Source organism: Xiphias gladius, chromosome 16 (assembly GCF_016859285.1).
Source record: "Xiphias gladius isolate SHS-SW01 ecotype Sanya breed wild chromosome 16, ASM1685928v1, whole genome shotgun sequence".
Lineage (NCBI taxonomy): Eukaryota > Metazoa > Chordata > Actinopteri > Istiophoriformes > Xiphiidae > Xiphias > Xiphias gladius.
In genome coordinates, this window is record NC_053415.1 from 12,271,667 (window position 1) to 12,290,818 (window position 19,152).

At 42.1% G+C, this 19,152-nt stretch overlaps 1 protein-coding gene across 1 annotated transcript; it reads right to left on the minus strand.

The window, feature by feature from the left end:
- Positions 1 to 774: 774 nt before the first annotated feature.
- LOC120801061 (matrix-remodeling-associated protein 5-like) lies at positions 775 to 17,557 on the minus strand. Its single transcript, XM_040147568.1, has 11 exons — positions 17,370 to 17,557; positions 17,041 to 17,170; positions 15,145 to 15,386; positions 14,346 to 14,497; positions 9,144 to 12,724; positions 7,629 to 7,770; positions 6,746 to 6,881; positions 5,067 to 6,290; positions 4,713 to 4,920; positions 3,523 to 3,744; positions 775 to 3,255 (listed from the first exon to the last, which is right to left on the minus strand). Exons 1-11 carry the CDS (start codon positions 17,555 to 17,557, stop codon positions 1,090 to 1,092), a joined length of 8,391 nt encoding a protein of 2,796 aa, XP_040003502.1. The 3' UTR covers positions 775 to 1,089.
- Between the last annotated feature and the right edge of the window lie 1,595 nt (positions 17,558 to 19,152).

Genomic DNA, 19,152 nt, shown 5'->3' on the forward strand with positions numbered 1-19,152 from the left:
GTGGCCATGCAACACAACAACAAATTTGACCTTTTTGTAATATGTTGTATATGAATAAAAAATGCAAACAGTATTTCAATATTTAATAAGGTTAATATAAAGCTCAAATATTAATCCAATTGTGTTTTTTGTGAATGAAGTTCCAATTTGCAAAATTTTAAAAAAAAACCTCATATTTTATTAATGTACACCAAGATTAAAGAGGATTATATTATGTGATATTATGTATACAAACAGCCTCTTTGTGTGATGATATGTCGCGTCAATATTATTCAGCGACTCAATGGCATACCGTATTGTATATTACACTGTAGTTCAATATTAGCGCACAAAAGCACGGTAAAGTAATAAAGCCAGTAAATCACCTTTGTTTTTAGGGTTTTGTATTATTGAGTGTAGAGATTATTGAGTTTGAGGCTGTACAAAATGGAAGTATGATCACATAATCCTTCACATGGCTTAATACCTCTAAAGCTACAGGGTTTTGACACGATGAAAATGTTATTAGAATATACATATTTTTTTCAATTGTTGAGATATTAATTTTGTCCACATTGCCTGCTCCTAAATTTGAACACAAAAAAAAAAATTGAAAAAAAAACGGTGTTGCAAAAAAATATTGAAGTTAGGTGAAGTAAATTTTTCCCATTTAAAAAGTCCAATGTACAGATATGGGCATTTACATTTTTTTCTGTGCATTTTATTTAACTTCAACTGCGCGTGTAACTTGATTTAAAACAAGAAGAGACAAGAAGAGCACACTGGTTGTAAATCTGCAGAGAATCTCGCAACTCCTGGTATAAAAGCAATACAGTCCTGGACAGTCATACCTTAAAAAAATACATACATGAGACACATGCTGTATATTAGCAGTGTCTTTTCTGAGATTCAACAGTATCTCCTGCACGAAGCCTTGCAGTTCCTTTGGGCATGAGGGACACATTGTGTTAACAGCAGAGGAATTCATTCACCACTATAGAAGACTGGTTGGGTATCTGTCTTTCTACTGCATGTATGTGTGTTTGTTTGTGTGTATGTGTGTGTGTGTGTGTGTGTGTGTGTGTGCCTGTGTGTGTTTGCTTTACCACATTATATAACATGGAGATAGGTCACCTTGGTGTCCACTCCTATTACATTTTTGGCAGTGCATCTGTAAAACCCAGTATCCCTACTTGTGGGGTTCTGTATCACCAAGGAACCCTGAGGACTAAGGTAGCGGTTGCCATAGATACGACCCTGACCCATCACCCTCAGCTGTGTCAGTTCTGGTGTTTCCCAGGTCACTGTCGCCCGGGGTGTTGCTATGGTCAGACAGGGCAGCTCCACAGCAACCCCCGGCCGCGTGTAGGTCACGGGGGAGGGGCCTGTTGTGATACGTGGGGGGTAAGCGATGACGATGACAGGAACTGTGATGACTGAAACTGATGAGGAGTCGTAACTGGTGGATCTGCAGGTGTAGGTGCCTCGGTCGAACACGGAGGTCTGTTGAACTATTAGTGTTCCATCCTCTTGGACTAAGTATTGGCCCAAGTCACCACTCTCACCCCGGGACAGCACTTTGCCGCTGGGCGTGGTCCACGACAGAGTGCCATGGGGGTATCCTGGGGTTTGAGGAGCAGGGCAAGGCAGGCGAAGGGTCTCTCCATTGATGATGCTCACCAAGGAGGCTGTTCTGATGCTCATTACTGGCTCTGAGGCAGGGCCAGTTGAACTGGGTGGAGGGCCAATCGGACGAGGTGCAGCAGGTAAACTCAGGCCCCTCTGCAGAGGCTTTTGAGTAACTGGGATTCTTGGATGAAGCTTCTCAGACAACACTGAGCTTAAGGACTGAGCTGAATCCATTGAGACTCCTGATCGAGATGCCTCTATTAAACCAGCACTTTTCTGCACGGGTTCTTCCACAGGTGGTCCCCTGTGTGGAGATCTGGCCTCCTCCTGTGCCTCAGAGACCTCCAGCTCAACCTGTATCCTCGCCTCTCCTCTTTTACCTCTCACTTCACAAACCAAGGTCCCAGCATCACTCACCCTCACACCCCGCAGCTCCAAGGAGCCGTTTCGGTGCACAGTGAGTCGACTGCCATAGTAAGGAGATGGCAGCACACCATTACCAGGCAGAAGCCAGGCCAGACGAGGGGGAGGGGAGCCTTGGGAGGGGCATGGCAAAAGAACAGTTTGGCCTTTCACTGCTCGCTGCTTCACTGTCGTTACCACACCCACAACCTTGTTAGTAGAGTTTATAGTACCTGCATTACTAGCAACTATACCACCACTATTTCCGCTGCCAGCATTGGTCACACTTATATTGCTACTTCGAGTGAACCAATTTCCTCTGAGTGTGCCACTATTAGACACACTGTTGCTAGCGCCAACATTTCTAGAAATACCAGTTATCCTGCCGGTATCTCTACTGGTATTAGCATCATTACCAGCCCTTCCTGCAATTACTTCATTATTATTAGTCCCAGGATTCTTTTTTACACTTTCTCCGCTAACTTTATTGTGACTGTTGACCACACTAGTACTGCCACTACTCACAATGCCAGGTCCATTTCTATTTATTCCAGTGTTATCTGCTTTAATGCCTATATTCCTCACCCCACTCAGGCCGACAATGATTATACTGCTATCATTTTGTGTCGTAATCCCACTGACAGGTCTGTTGAATCCATTGTGACCATTACTCCTAAGGGCAGGATTAGAGCCACTGGTTGCTGTGTTAATGCCAGTGCTTGGCTCAGTGTTTCTTATACTGCCATTATTATCACTATAGCCATTATTGCCACTATGATTGTTACCCAGTTTGCTTGAGGCTCCGGTGATAAATCCATACTGGATTATTCCTACATTATTAATGTTGTCCCCTGATCTACTACCGGGCCAATTGCTAGAACTTCTTCCTCCCACCTTGCTATTCATTCCATTATTAGAAGTCTCCACCTCCAGGCCCACCACCATACTCCTCTCCCCAGCTGAGTTGCTTGCTCTGCAGGTATAATTTCCTCTGTCAACCTTTTGGGCCTGACGCACCTCCAGAGTTCCATCCAAAACCACTAATACCCTCTCAGAATAATAACCAGAGCCCAAACTTCGTGGGATGACACGGTGCGCTGGGGAAAACCACGTCACTGTTGGGGCTGGATCTCCTGTGGCCTGGCAGCGAATTGTGGCGGTTTCCCCGTTAAATACTTTGATGACATGGTAGCTTCTGTCATCTGTGAAGGTTGGTGGAGATGTCATCATGATCTTCACTTTGACCTTGAAGGAATGAATAAATGACAGAATTAATTAGCATTTTTATTTCAATAACAGGAAATCATTAAGAGTTTGGTTTTAAAACATTCATACTGACAAAGCTAGTAAACAAAAATAGTAATAAATCAATTGAATAAGTAAATTAAAGTATAATTAAATTAATAGATTAATATAACAACATTTTTTAATGAAGCCATACATGAAAACCTAAAATAAGACGATAAAAAAATGAATTCTGAAGTAATCTCCAGGTGGAAATGTTTTTCTTACCTTCATGGTGTCTTGACCTCCTTGATTTTCTGCATAACACGTATATTCCCCTTCTTCTCCCATACCCACTGCTGGAACCAGTAACGTTCCATTGTCAAACACAGTAAGCCTCCGTGCTCGCCCTCCCCTGTCCTCCCCCTGCAACACACTGTTCACCATGGTCCCATCGGGTAGACTCCAATGAACGGCTGGGTCAGGCAGTCCTGATGCCTGGCAGTCCACCTGCAAGGAACAGGATCAATGTTCTAATGATGCTATTTTGTAAATGTCTTTGTGCCTTTTATTGTGGTGAAAGCTGAAATTCTGAGAAGTGTTGGGCAATAACTTTGCCTGTTTGTAATGAGTAATACATACTAAGGCTATATTTAGGTCCTTTCTGGTTGCTTACAACTAAGCAACCAGAAATTTAGAAGCATTCAAAAATACTAAAACTCATAAATGTTTAAATGAAATAAAAAATGAAGGGCTACAAATTCCCACAATAATACGTTGTCTTCTGTATTGCATTTCATCCTGCTTGACATTGCTTTTCATTGAGCTGCTAAATATTCATGTGTGAAGTACTATCCCCTGAAGGCCACGGTTGTTGATTCATAACAGTCTATGACCTGGCAGGTCTTTCTTTTCTTTTTGAGTTGGTAAATATGAAACACTTTTTAATCAAAAACACCCAAAGACACAGCTTGAAGCTGTGGACGTTTTTGTCACCACATCCAGCTTAAAACATACCCAACACATACCACTGCCTGATCAAACAAAGCATAAGCAGTGAAGGTTTGGAAAATAGACTGTTTGGGTACAGAGATTGGTTAAAGCTCTGCCTCTGCCAAGTTTTGTGCAATTTTCCGACAATGGGACAGACATATGTGTGCGTGTGATATTGTATATGATCAACAGTAAACCAAATCTTCGTGGCACAAATTTGATGTTTATTTGAAATTGTGTGATGCCAATGTGTTCATAAACAACCAAAATGCCCATAAAATTGGGAAGAAGTATCAAAAAATGTCACGAACAATTCAGAATTGATCAAAAGCATTTCATGCATATGAAATTAGTGAAAAGAACAATTGTCATTAAAATTATCATACTAAATTTCCCCAATAATTTCTGGAATGTGTTGTTTGAGAAAAACATCATTATTACGAGCAAGGCAGAGATGCAATTACTATTAATTATATTGAGCTTACTTTAAGCGGCTTGCCAAACGAAACCATCTGATTGAGTGTTTGTTTTGGCTCAATCTTGGCAGGTTTGGTAGCCACAGAGACACGGAGGATGCGATAATCATCTGCGACCTTGTTGCGAGTGATACAGAGGTAGTCTCCAGCGTCCTTCTCCGTTACTGCCTGGGCTGACAAGGTGCCATTGGGATGCACCTTCAGACGACGGTCAAAACTTCAATTCAAATGTAAACGCAAACAACAAAAAGAAAGGCGCATTGGATTAGACACGGTACCAACAAAATTACCACAACATATGATTATACAATCGACAAAATTTAAGTGATCTCTTTTTCTCACACAAACCCACATCCCCTTTACCTGAAGTGCATGTCCACAAGTTTTCTGTTAGGGGTTCTCCAAATGATGATGGGGGATGGGTTGCCAGTTACAGAGCAGTGGAGCTGCAAAGTCCCCCCATAGTGGACAGTAGTAATGGAGGGTGATGTTGACACAATACGGGCTTTACTGAAGGGGGAGATGGGCGAGGAATGCAAAATGGCTGAAGCTCTGCTTTTATCCGAGGGGGAAGAAGTAACTATTGTGTTGTTTACAATACTGGGTAAGACTTTGGTGTTGTATGTAGGCACTGTGGAGGGTAGGGGGAGATAGGAAAGTTTTGTTTTGCTGACCTTGGTAAAGTGTGTGGAAGAAGCAGTGACTGTTTTATTGATTTTAGTAGGTGAGTTAGGGGAATTGGGTTGGTGATGGTAAGAAGAGGAGCGAGAAGAGCTCGGGGTGAGCGGCAAGATCCTGGATCTATCAGAGAGCAATGGAGGGGAAAGTTTAGGGGAGTTTAATGGATTTTCAGGTTTGCTAGGGATGGACAAAGTTCTGTCTTTATTGAGTGAAGTTGAATGAGAAGGTTTTTCAGTAGTAAATGCTATTGCCGCTTCTTTTCCTGCTCCTTCTTCTCCTCTTCCTCCTTCTGCTCCCCCTTCAATTTCTACTCTCACTGTTCTCCTATCGGCTCCAACAGCATTACTTGCTGTGCAATCATAACTCCCTGAATCCTTTGGCCCAACTCTTCGAATATGCAGTGTCCCATTTGGCAAGACAAAGAGGTTGCCATGGAGAAACTGGGATGGGCGAACCACAGTCCCATCTGGGATTCGCCAGCGCAGAGTTGGTGTTGGGGCACCTCGGGCAGAGCAGTGAGCATAAACAGGCCTCCCTGGAGAAAGGAGCAGGTGTTCCTCTCTGGTTTGCTGTATCATCGGGGGCAACGAGGACACATGTACACGCACAGAGGCACTGGCAGCACCTGCTGAGTTGGAGGCCACACAACGATACACTCCTCTGTCATTAGGTAAAGTTACTGAGATATGGAGGGTTCCATTTGTGTCTATATAGATGCGACTGGTGGAGGGGGTAGAGGACGTCAGGACAGAACGATCAGGCAGAACCCAAGACAGCAGAGGGGCAGGAACACCATTCGCCTGGCACTCCAAGAGCAGCTCTCCACCCTGATGAATGGTGGCTTCTCTGTAACTCGCCAGCTGCATCCGAGGCGGGCGGGTCCACACTTCCAGTGTAGTTAGCAACCTGTCATGGAAAAGCAAAGCCAAACACTCAATACAGAAACATATGTTTGAATAATGTTAAGGATTTCAAATCTACACTTTAAATGAAAACAAACCAGAAATGTCATGTAATACATTACGGAAACACCCATCCTGATAGAAACATGGACACAAGAAACATTATAATTAATTTACACTCACATATTGGGACACACATTTCAAACACAAATCTCATAGACAGATTTCAAACAGAGATTTGCATATGTCTTGAGGCTGCTGTGTTTGCACCTGACAAGTTGAATTTTTTTGCCAATTCAGTTAGAAAAAATACCAACACAAGCTACATAATACCTAATAATTAAACTGCATCTTGCCTTATGTCTATGTTATTGATACAAAAAATGCTGTATCCTATGTTCATTATAACTAAATGGTATAAAGTGCATTAATATTAACAACTGGAATCAGTAACCTCACCTGTCACGACCAAGGAAGCTGTGTGCGCTGCAGATGTATGTGCCTCTGTCCTGCAGCTGAACATTCTGGATAACAAGTGTGCCATTTGGCAAGACCTCAAAACGCTGAGCCTTGGAGTAGATTGACATCACCGCTCCTGAGAGAGAGAAAAAGAGCAAGAGAGAGACAGACAGACAGCAAGCGAGAGCAGCAGTGAGCAGACAGAGTGGAGGGAAATTGAGACAAATTGGGAAAAAAAGTTAGAGAGTCTTTTCAGGGACACGCCGAGTGGCATAGCTTAAAGTAAAGCTAATGATGCAGTGCACAAAATGTTCCATTACTTTCTTTTCGATATGCCTTTCCAACATGGCTAGCTAGAGAAAAGCTTATTGTATGCATGCCAGTGTGTGATGTTGGGTGTAAATGGGTTATTTCATCATCATTTCGTGTAAAATGTGCTCATATTCATTCATTTATAGTACATATTAAAGCTGAGAGTGATTTACTTTTAAATCTGTGAGAACAGATTATAAATACAAACCTTTATTTATTCCATTTTAAATGTACAACCTGTAGTTTTTAACCATATAAATGACAGGTATATAAACATGCCTAACTGACTTCTGGATGAAAACTAAGCATTATTGTGTTTCCTGGCATAATTAAAACTGTATGCCTGGAGCCTGCTCCAGAGAGCAGGTTTACTGAGTAATCTGGCAACCTGCAAACTACAGTTTTTACATCAGTCGCTTAATCAGATTTGATGGGGCTCCAGGTAGATATTTTGCACAAACATAAGCTGAAGATAAAACTGAATTCTGACTTACACATTTAATATGTCTTTTGAAAATGTGAATATATGCCTATGCTCAAATAAATTTGTGTGGTACTGTACTGTGTGTACCTGTGGCAACCTTGGTCCATGTGATGGAAGGTTTCGGCTCTCCTCGAGCTTCACAAGCCAGCCTGGCAGTGCTTTCTGCTGGGAACGACACTGTCCTGATGTGTGGGTCTGCAATTCTTGGTCTGGATCTCACAACTGGGGCCTATGAAAAGATTTAGTAAACAGATTATTCCCACAAGTAAACTGATGAATAATAGAAATAATGACTCCTTTTAAAAAATTGTATAATTAGAAGACATCTGAGATCAGGCCTCTACTTATGACAAAGCATCAGCCCTGTGCTGGTCTTGAGAGTTTTAATTTTTCAACTAAACAGCATGTGATTGGAGGACTTACAAGTGAACCTCAGCCTAAGTGCAGCATAGCTTCAATGAAGAAAAAATGAGAATTGTCTAATAGTGAAAAATCCAACATTTTTTTATCACCAAAATGTAATAAACTGATAATTTTGCCAAGTTCTATATGTATGAGAATTTTATAGGACAAAAAAAAAATTACCCAGCCGAAACAAAACCACTAAATAGATGAATCAAAACTTAGTTTTGGAGTTAAGGATAAAGACCATTATACATCAATACAAAGAGCTTTATTCAAAAAATTTCCCCAACTTAAAAACTGACAAATGCTGACATGAATATGTAAATTCTTCAGTAAAACATTTTGTAAAAGTTTTAAATTACTTGTATTTTAACATTTTAAGCATGATTGTGGAATAGGATCACAAATTCAATACAGCATTATTGTGATTCCAGTTTTAAAATGATTGATTGGTGTTGGAAACAGTGCTTTGTTCTGTAGCCACTTGCAAACACAGCTCTGGAAATTAATTAACATTTGATCATTTTAAAATCCTTGGGATTAGGCTCTAAAAACAGAAAATGTTGTTGATTATCAAACATATGTTTTTTATTTCTCTGTTAAATCTTACTGGGACTCTAGCAGAGCTCTAGAAAATCCATGAAACTGAGGAATTGTCATAAACATCCCTCAGGTTTAATAGCAGGTCATGTGAATGCAGATTAGACTATTTTCAGATCTGCAGTGCTTTTTCTGCTAAGCTTTTGCCCAAGGGCTTGCATAGTCAAGTGTAGTGTGTGTGTGTGTGTGTGTGTGTGTGTGTGTGTGTGTGTGTGTGTGTGTGTGTGTGTGTGTGTGTGTGTGTGTGTCTGTGTGTGTTTCTGGGCCAGCACTCACTTAAAAAGGAAGTGTTCATTTTAGTTTCACTTAGCTGACAACAATGAAGAATAGCTGTTTATACATGAACTGCAAACTACACTGAAAAGTGCACTTAAAGAAATGATTAATTGAATGAATGACTGAAGCAGGGAATAAATGAATGGGGAAACATTAGATGAAGTAGCAATTAAATAAACAAATGAAAACAATAAATAGATACAACAAACAGTGGTCCTACCTTGGCTCTTGTTGTAATGTATCTGCTTACTTTAGGACGCATTTTGGGGAAAGTATCCACAAAATATCAATATTATGTTATTTGAATCATTCTGAACTCACCCCAGGGACAGCAGGGAGTGAAGAGGAGGGGGACCCATGTGGCCTGCTGCTGTGTGAATGAGGAATAAAATTAGCTCCAGGGTTTTTCCAGTCAGGGGATGATCGACTCTGGTTTGGAGCCCCAGAGGTAAGTCTCCCTCTTGGATCAACTTGGCTGATGCTTGGCCTCTCTCTGGAAGATGCTCTGGTACTTGTTGATGTCATTGTTGTGGTAGTAGTAGTAGGTTTAGTAGAAGTAGATGCCCTAGTAGTGGTTGGAGAAGTTTTGCCTGAGGTGGTCATTCTAGTACTAGTAGTAGGAGTAGTAGTTGTAGCAGTAGTTGTAGTAGTGGGGTTTGGGGCTGGGGGAATAACTTTGAATAAGATTTTAGTACTAGTAGCAGTAGTAGTAGTGGTAAAAGTAGTAGTAGAAGAGGTAGTTGAAGAAGTAGTAGTGGTAGTGGTAGTGGGAGTAGCAGATGTAAGAACAGGAGTTGTGGTAGTAGTAGTAGGGTTACGAGTAGTTGTAGTACTTCTAGTATTGCTAGATGTTGGAATAATAATGGTAGTTGTAGTAGATGTGATTGGATTAGTTGTCATAGGAGTAGTTGTTGTGGGAAGTTTTTCTTCACTAGTTGTAATAGTAGATTTTTTTGTAGTGGTTCCAGGAGAATTAGTAAAATTAATACTCTTGAGATTGGTTGAAGGAGTTGTTGTGATTTTTGCAGTAGTAGCTGAAGCGCTACTGGGGGCTGAGAAAGAAACAACAGGGGAATGAGTGGAAGAGAGAATGGTGGAGTGAGCTTCATATGGTACACCCAGCAAATTCCTGTCCTGCTCCTCACTGTGTTTGCTTGGGGGTCTTTCAACAAGTTTGCCTAAGGCTGTATGTGTTTTTGTGTGATTCTGTATGCCATGCATAAGTGTCCTGGTGTGTGCATCTGGCACAAGTGTCTGTGATATCACAACATTAGAGTGAGTGGTTGCTGGTGTCGCTGTGTTGGAGAAAGTGGACTCTGCAGTGTCTGGGATGTCGGCTGAGTGAGTCATCGTGTCTACTATTGTCTTTGTGTGAGAGGGGGAAAATGAGGTGAAGGAGGTGACGGAGGGAGTCAGTGAGGGGGAGGCAGATTCTAAGGTGGAGATACCAAGAGTGTAAGAAACAGGGGCAGACTGAGGGTTCAGTGCCACACCACTCGGAGCAGTCTTAATATGGTCATTCCCTGTCAACAAAATAGCTGAAGATTTGGTTGTTGACGCCAGCAACAACACATCAATTTTATCTGTGGTAGTGTCAGGTGTTGTGGTTTGTGACCTCTGGTTTGTAGGGTCAGGGAGAGGTTGGGGTGGGGTCAAAGGTTGGACCCTCGGCCTGTTGATGATTCGTCTTTGTTGTCCTAGCCTCCTGTGAGAGTTCCAAGGGCTTTGAGGTCGAGAGTTTGGAACCAAATTAGGTAAGACTCCCTGCAAGGGGTTCTGAGCTCTGGTTCTAGATGGTTTGGGGTTTGCTCCTCCAGCAGATTCTGGGAAAATTTCATTAGTTCCTGAGATTGGCTTAGATGAGACTAGTGCTTTCTGTCTCTCTGGTTTTGTCACTGTCTCTATCTGTTGACCTGAGTTCTGAGTCTGTATATGTGTCTTGGTCTCTTTGTCCATCTGTGTTTCTGTTGCCGTTTCTCTCCCTCTCTCTATCTCTGCATCTGTTTTTGTCTCTGCTTGAATCTGTGTTTCTGTGAGAGCAGGATGGATGGGCTGTAGACCTTCCTCTTGTAGAACAGTGTCATCAACAGATGACCCTTCAGTTTCTGCTTCCACCCCTGCTCCATCAGCTCTATCTCTATCTGTATCATCCGCTCCCTCATCTCTTGCTGTGTCTCTGTCTTTGCCTCTTCCTACTGGTTCAGCTGTGGGCTTTCCTGCTGTGAAGGGTTGGCTGTTGTTAGTGTGAGCAGTCTTTTGACGTATCTTAGCCAGTAGGTCAGCCCATTTCTGGGGGTCTATCCTTTGTTTGTTTGTGGTGACTCTATGTCTGTTGTCAAAGCGGTGTCTTCTCTGGTCATTGGATGATACAGGCCCTCCTCCTCTTCTCAGGGGGCCTCTTCTCACAGGCCCACGTCTTCTGGGTTTTCCAATTGGATAACTTCTGTTAGGGGGAGGTTGGCGAGGTCTCGGTCGCATCCTATTGCCAAAAATAGTTTTCTCTTCTTCTTCCTCTTCATCCCCTGAGCCTTCTTCCATCTGACGTAGTAAAGGGGCTCGTATCTTGGTTGACCGGCCAGCAGCTGACTGTGGACCTCTTGGGAATGAAGTCCTAAGTGGAGGGGGATGTTGCGGTTTTAATTCCAACTGCATGGACAGAGAGTCACTACCATAATGGTTGACCGCAATGCACCGGTAATGACCAGCATCCCTCAGAGAAGGGTTAGGCAGAGAGAGACTCCCATTCAGCTGTATAGTGAGTCCACCTGATACAGTTAATCCAGACCATATTACATTTCCATCTGGCAACACCCAACTCATATGAGGTGCTGGTGAACCAGATGCATTGCAGGACAGACTTATAGGCCGCCCAATTTTTCCGGTGATAGTATTTCCCAATTTCTCTCCTGAGGGGGCAACAGAGGACTCCTCCACTGCCAGGCGCACGGGGAGAACATCTACGTCCCTGCCAGCCTGGGCTACACAGTAGTAAAGCCCAGTATCTGAGAGCTGTACTTTTTGTAGAAGTAAACCAGAGACTGAGGCCCGGAGCCTACCATCCAGGCTGTTGGAGGTGGACATGAGCTTGATTCCATCTGGGAGAATCCACTGTATGGTGGGGTTACCAGAACTTATAAGAGGGCAGGAAAGCTCCACCGTACTGCCTGATACTGCGGCTATCGCTGTGGTGGTATGATTAGTTGAAATCAGAACCCATGGGTGAGATGCAGTGGAGGATGTTGAGGGATAAGATGTAGGGCCAGGATGAGCAGAAACTCTTGTTGAGTATATAAGATGAACTTTGTGTCTGTTAGACTGCACTCTGTTTAGCTGGATGCTAACAGCTGGCTGTAGTAACCACTGTGGTCTCACTCTAACAGAAGCTTTAACTCCAGTGTGATAATATCCGTCTGTCTCTCCTGCCTGCCTGTAGCGGTAGGCCAGCACCGGGGCCTTACTCAGCATGATTTCCCTCTCAAGGCGAACCGCAGTCTCACTGTAGTAAGCCAGGATCCTCCAAAGTTTCTCATAGCTCTGTCTCTCTACAGGACACTCCAGGGAGACTGACAGAGCGAGAGGGAGAGGAGAAGAGGAGGAAAGGGAGAGATCTGGAGGAGGAGCAATATCCTGAGAGTTGGAAGAGTGAGTGATGTTGCAGGTCAGATCAACACTGTTCCCTTGTTGGTCAGATAGACCCAAGGAGGCACTACCTAAAGGCTCTCTGAAGGTTTCCCTTGGTTGGATTTCACTGAGTTCTGTCTCCAAAGGTGTGTTTCTTCCTGGGGAAGGGATGACAGGTGAGGTGCACGATAGTTCAGACTGATCAAGTAAGCCCTGCCCTTGAAGGGAATTGGGTGATGCGCAGGTTGGACACTGAGGGCCACTGGGACATTTCATTAAGCCTAATTGAGAGAGAGAGACAGAGAAAATTATGTCATTAAAGTCCTGCCTAACAATCTCTGGTGTATCAAATGTGTATAACATCATAGCAACTATACCAACATATTAGTGCACATTTTAGCCATCTACACATATTACTGCTGTCATATATTAGTCATCCCAGCCCTTTTTAAGTATTCACAACCCTATATATCTCTTACTAATTAGGTATGGTTACTTCATCTACTCATAAATCAGAAATATGCATCATAACACGGCAATCATTATCCCTGTATTTCAGCTGACTGCACATATCAATGCTGTCATTGTGGATTAGCCATGGCATATCAATGAGACACATTTCACGGTCCAGCCTTCTTGCACATCTCAATAACAGCCACAAGACAGACTGGCTGAGATGCAGAAAATGGGATGAAACATACAAGAGGCTGTGATGAAGAAAAGCAGGTGGACAGATGTCAAAAGTATCAATATAACAAAACCAGATGTATTTGAAAGTAAAGTTATCCAATCTTTCTATCATCTGGCTGGGTTTGACATATCTTATTTTAGTTATTAGATTGCTTTTGGAGTGAATTTATCAACAAATTAGTGTTCTGTTTCTAAAGCCATTCCCCAATGGTACTTTTCACCTTTGCTTCTTATCTCTTTTCTATCCGTCACTGACTGATGCAACCTACATGTCACTTTAAATGAACAATATGTAATTTTCTGCCGCTACAGGTCTCTCAATCAAAACGGTAACAAAAGACGGATTTGTTGACGTTGTGAATTTGTGTGGGATCATGGGAGTTGCTTTTTTCACCACCATTGCCATCAGCTTCTCCCAGTTAGGATTCCTTCAGTGTTAATTGTTCAGGAGACTTTTACTCTGAGCCAAATTATCCGCAGAGGTCTTCTCCTCTCAAACAAATGGACCAGGTGATTAAAACCGGTAAAAACACTGAATAAACAAGTTTCATGTTAAAAATTGTCCCACAGGAGCTGCAAGCAGAGCCGCTGCTAACATTTGTTCAGCTTGTTTCTGTGATAACTTATCATCCAGACGTTCAGGAGGTTTTTATCGAGCTGAATTATCCACAGAGGTCTCCTCCTCTCCAACTGTAATTGAATCCAGTAAAAACATTGAATAAAGCGGTTTTATGTTAAAAATCAGTGTTTCTCTGATGTTGTTGGGCCGTCACAGGATGTCTCAGGACAGAGGAGCCACAATCCTAGTTGCCGTTATTGTCTTCTCAGTATGTTTCTTTGATAACTTATGATCCATACGTCCAATGACTAAAATCCTTAATTCGTTAAAAATATATAGTTAAAAACGTTTGACCGCATTTGGCAGACAACCACAACACTGACCCATGTGCAAGGGGTTATGACACCTTTGACGAGCAACCAAATGAAACGGACGGTTAACTTGATTAAAATTACAGCGTCTCTGTAATTCTCTGTTCGAACATTTGGCATAATGTAAGTACACAACTCAACAAAATATATAAAATAGGTCTAGTTGTTTTTAGTTGCCTTTTTGCATCTCTGATTAAGTTAAACTGGCTCAAAGGCATAATAATAAAATGGCTGCCATGTGAGACCATTGAAAAGAAATGATATTTCAGGCATGACAGTCACCTGGGTGAGCCAGACTCCAAGTGAGAAACCAGTTCATCTTACAGTCGCAGCTCCATGGATTACCCTGCAGCACAAGAGTCTCAAGCAGAGGTGCTGTTGCTAAGGTGTCTTTAGGCAGTGTGGTGAAACTGTTGTTGGACAGGTCTAGGTGTCTAAAGGGGGAAAGAGAGAGCAAGAAAAGATTGAGATGAAGAGCGGGATTGAGAACATAGAGGTTGAATCAAAGTCATAGAGGAAAGGAGGAAAGGATGTGGGAGGGTTCAGTGAGAGGTGACAGGTTAGAGGTAAGAAAATCATTCATCATTTCTATCATTTTCATCATCACCTTGATGTTCAAGTTATGTTTATATTCAGCAGCAGTAGTATGAGTGAAACAGAGAAAGGGCTTTAAATACCAATAACCAGTGGTCAAAATTTAACCTTTCCATCAGACTATCCAGTGTTACATTATTTCCAGATATGGGGAGTATTTTCACCAGTTTAACTACATTTTGCAATCGCTTGGTCGTAAATCAGCTCAATTCAGATGTGTTTTTTATGATTTTTGATTGACATGATCATAACACTCAAAAGTGATGTGCTCTCCCCATTTTTGAGTAGAGAATGTTGATTGGTTTGGTTTTGAGTCCAATCTAGCAGTAACAGACCTTACAGACAACAGAATTTTACATTTATTGTTGTCCTCACTCTCAGAGCTATCAGGATGGATATATGCGCACTTTTAAAACTAACATTCAAATATATAGTAACTTACCCAACACTGATTGTTACATTATGGGCTTTAAGTGCTAAAGCTCACCTGAGCGTAGAGAAGTAATATGTATTCAGGAGGGACAGTGTGCACAGAGTGTGAGGGTGCAGCTGATGCAGCCTGTTCCCTTGCAGACGTAGCAGCCTGAGGCTAGGCAGCTGGAGCAAGGCTCGGGGATGGATATGTTGGAGAAGGTTGTGATCCAAGTACAGACGCAGTAGTGAGGTAAGGCCAGAAAAGGTCATAGATGAAGAGATCTCTCTCAGCTTGTTGTAGCTCAGCTTTAGTATCTGTGGGGGTGGATGAAATGAAGTAAGCGCAAGAAATGAAGGATAAGAAGAACAATCAAATAACAGACATCAAGGCTGACAATGAAACCAAGGCTATTCTATGATCAGAAGTCTGTCACTGGACACCACATGCTTGTAAATTGAATTTCTGACAAATGATGTGAGGAGAATGGAATGAGGATGAAGAGTTGGGTGGAAAAACTATTTGCAAGCAAAAATGACTGAATGCAGCCTGTGTAAATTGAAACTATATGAGGAAATATTTGCTGCTCACCATCTCACATGTATATTCAGAGAAAATAGCCCACGGCATATAATGAGGCAATATATTCATGGAGAGGGTTTACGGGGTCAAAGCAAGGAAAACTAAAAGGATATTCTTGCACTGGGGGTCTTCAACTTTTCAAATATGAATTTTAGCCCTTTATCCTCAGCAGAAGACTCCAGGGGACCTATTGCTATTCTAGTCATGTGCGGAGAACCCACCAAAAATTTTAGAAGGTACACCATGAAAACCAGGTTGTGGAATTGTGTGTCTGTGAGGCTTATGATAAATCTGCTCTCCAGGGAGGCTACTTAGCTGGAAGAGTTCCAGCTGCTGACAGATCTAGCACATGACGATGTCAGCACATGGAAATATGGATCCTATTATCACACAATGGCAAATATATCAGCATCTGCCTGGGGGATGAAGGGGACAATTGCTTGCTGAGTAATATCACTTCCCCACTAACTGCTAACTCTGCCCTTAGGTTGCTGCTAAAATGTCCAGTGTGTTTCCTTGTCACTGAGCAGTGAAAAGAATGATGGGACATAAATTATGCATTAGTTGTACAGAAATGAGAAAAAATGTGCTGAAAATGTGAGCAGAGTCTTGTAAACTGTTATACTAATTTTTGCAAACTAGTTTCACAGATCAAATGTGAAATTGATCCTTTTTTGAATCCAGTTGTTGTGACTGCAAGATTTAGGTACATTTATCAATGAAGCATCTCTCTCAATTTTACCAAACCCTTTTAAATATACTGATAATCCCTACATTACTCATGATGTTAAAAGTGATATCTGTTCTGTCAAACAGTTTAAGTATATTCATCTGTCATTGTCAGGGAGCTATGCAGACTGGAAACTGCAAGTAGTCCACATGTAGAAAGTTTAAGAGCTGGGCTTTCTGCAGCAAACCACATTTGAAATACTACAGGAGCCCCTGCATGGTACTCCCTGCCTGAGCCTGGAGAAAGATTAATGTAAATTTTGTGAAGACTTGCTCCAGGTTTTCTTTTCACATCTGTGTCCCACAAAAACCTTCATCTCCAAAGACTCAAAGGTTAAGTATGCGAGGAAACACTGGTTTATTTTCCCCATTAACAGCCATTTATTTTATAATCCAGCATCAATAGTTTGGCTTGGCAAAGGACAGTTCAGGATACTTTTAAATGTTGGCTGCTTTTAGCTGCCTGAAAGACATGTTTACTGTAGTTCCATAAAGCGGAACAGTAAAATAAGAACAAGCAGAGGTTTCTGTAGGATCTCCACCGCCAAAAAAATTGTTGATCATCCACTGGTTTTGGTTTTCATTCAGATTCTGTAACTCCACTATATATAGAGGACCACAGGTATAATTCACGTTGTTGTTGCTCCTTTTCCAATTTACCTGCAGTGATTTCATATCTTTGAATACTGCATCTGGAAGATGGTGGAGGTCATTGCTGTGGAGCATGAGAAGTTCCACCCTCTTCAGCCCAGCCAGTGAACTGTCAGGGATCCTGCTGATACTGTTGAACCTACAGGAGTAGAAACACAAACAGCATCACCCACCTAAGACATTATTAAGTCAACAAGTCAATATATTATCATTTCAAGGTTATCTCATTGTGTTTGCACTGCAAATAAAGCACTTTAGCTTGGATTCTTATTTGTGTATGTGTATGTACTTAGATGCATACTTTCATGCTTTCAAACGTGTGTGTGTGTCTTTCCTACCCTAAGTTTATTCGTCGTGTGTGTGCAGGCAGGCCTGGAGGTATAGTGAGAAGAGAGCGAAAGGTACAGTGGACTTCGCTGGCCTGGTAGCAGTTACAGCTCCTGGGACAGGACTGGCCCCCAGGCACTGTAAGTGTCAGCACCAGGAGAGCCAACAGTGCCGCAGGCACACACACACTCCGATACATCTTCACTCCACAAGACGAGCAGCTACTCTGAGATTCTCACTGCCAAAGAGAAAAAAGAAGTTAGGAATTAAGGAGTCGGAGAAAGTGCGACACAGTGACATGTCCCAAAATCCAGATAGGTATGTCTCTCTTTCTCTCTCTCTCAAGTCTGTTTTATTTATAAGCCCAAAATCACGCATTTTTACTCAATGGGATTTGCAATCTGTACAACATATGACACCCTCTATCCCTAGACATAGACTAGAGCCATACTGACACACTGCACCTGTCTCAAACAAAACAGACCTTTGGGCTATTGACTGAATGACAGATATATCACAATATAAATCAAAAAGCGCAGAAGGATTCAATAACAAAGGGAGAATAAAGGAGAGACGTACAATTAGACCCCACAGAAACTCTTCTGCTCTTTCTCTCTCTCCCTCCCCTTATCTAATCTCATACTAGCGCACAGATGTACTTAAACCATTCAAATTCATCAAACCAACTGTGGAGCGATAGCTGCGAGAGGCTTTTCAACCTGAAGCTGAAGTTAAAGTAAATTACGCACTGTAGCAAGAAGCTTCCGAGATGAATAGATTATTCTAATGCATATAGTCGTGGCTGATAAGAGCATACCTTGAAATCCTTTGGTACGGAAGAGTGAGTTATTTCACGGAATTATTCATTTTGTCCGTCAAATGCCGATTAGAATCCAATCGCGCGGTTCGAAAATCTGATATGCAATTAAGCAGCTTATTCGCTCATTGGATCCGAGATTGCTGAACTGAGAAGGAGATCTCCCCCCAAAAAAGTTGTCACCTCAGATGCCACTGGAGAGAGCGAGGGGAAACGTGAAAAGTCGCAACACTTTTTCAACTTCCTACAACAAAAAATGCAAAAACAACAAAAATGCTTTTGGTAACTCCCAGCAGGTTTTCTTGTGCGTCTCGTGAAGTGAAAAGTACCGCTGCAAGCTGTGTGAATGTGTGTGCGCGCGTTTGTGCGGATGACAGTGGATGTGTGTGAGTGTGTATTTGAGCAGAGGAAAGGGGACTGGGCTGAAGTGAACTTAGAGTGACGCTCCTGCGGAGGGGTCTGTCCAAGGAGGGGCTTTCTGGAAACGCAGGGGTAACAAGCTCCTGCGCTTCAGGCTGCTCTTGTCGTATCCTTACACACTGCATGCAGGCCCCAGAAATCTTCTCATTTTACACCGTCTGTCTCTATTGTTGCAAAACTCATTTTGTAACTTCTCTGCTCACTTTGTCTCCATCTATTTTGTGATTCAGTATCTATATTCCCCTCATCAGTGTACCTTCATAAATACTATTGTAATGGGGTTTTTTTTTTCAGCTTTCTTTCACATTGGCTTGAAGTTGCAGCAGGGCCTGAATAATGATTTTTGCAATACTGAGATTATGAAATCCCCAAGAACCCTCACTCCACCCCTCCAGGAATTTTAAAGCCAGCCATCAAAAAAAAAAAAAAAATCCTACAAAAAATTATGATCATTTAAATTTTTTTCTCAGTAATCAATTCATTTACCAGTTTGGTTATATTTTCTGTAAATTGAATCACCTTACATAAAGATCTAAATGATGTTTCAAAGCCCCCTC

What these genes read in the sequence shown, in the direction of transcription:
- LOC120801061 (XM_040147568.1), bottom strand. Translation starts at nt 17,557, where the DNA reads ATGTATCGGAGTGTGTGTGTGCCTGCGGCACTGTTGGCTCTCCTGGTG. An exon ending in TATTACTTCTCTACGCTCAG is followed by an intron (nt 14,498 to 15,144) that starts GTGAGCTTTAGC and finishes TTCCCCCTTTAG; the next exon opens with ACACCTAGACCTGTCCAACA. An exon ending in CACTCCCTGCTGTCCCTGGG is followed by an intron (nt 7,771 to 9,143) that starts GTGAGTTCAGAA and finishes ATCTTTTCATAG; the next exon opens with GCCCCAGTTGTGAGATCCAG.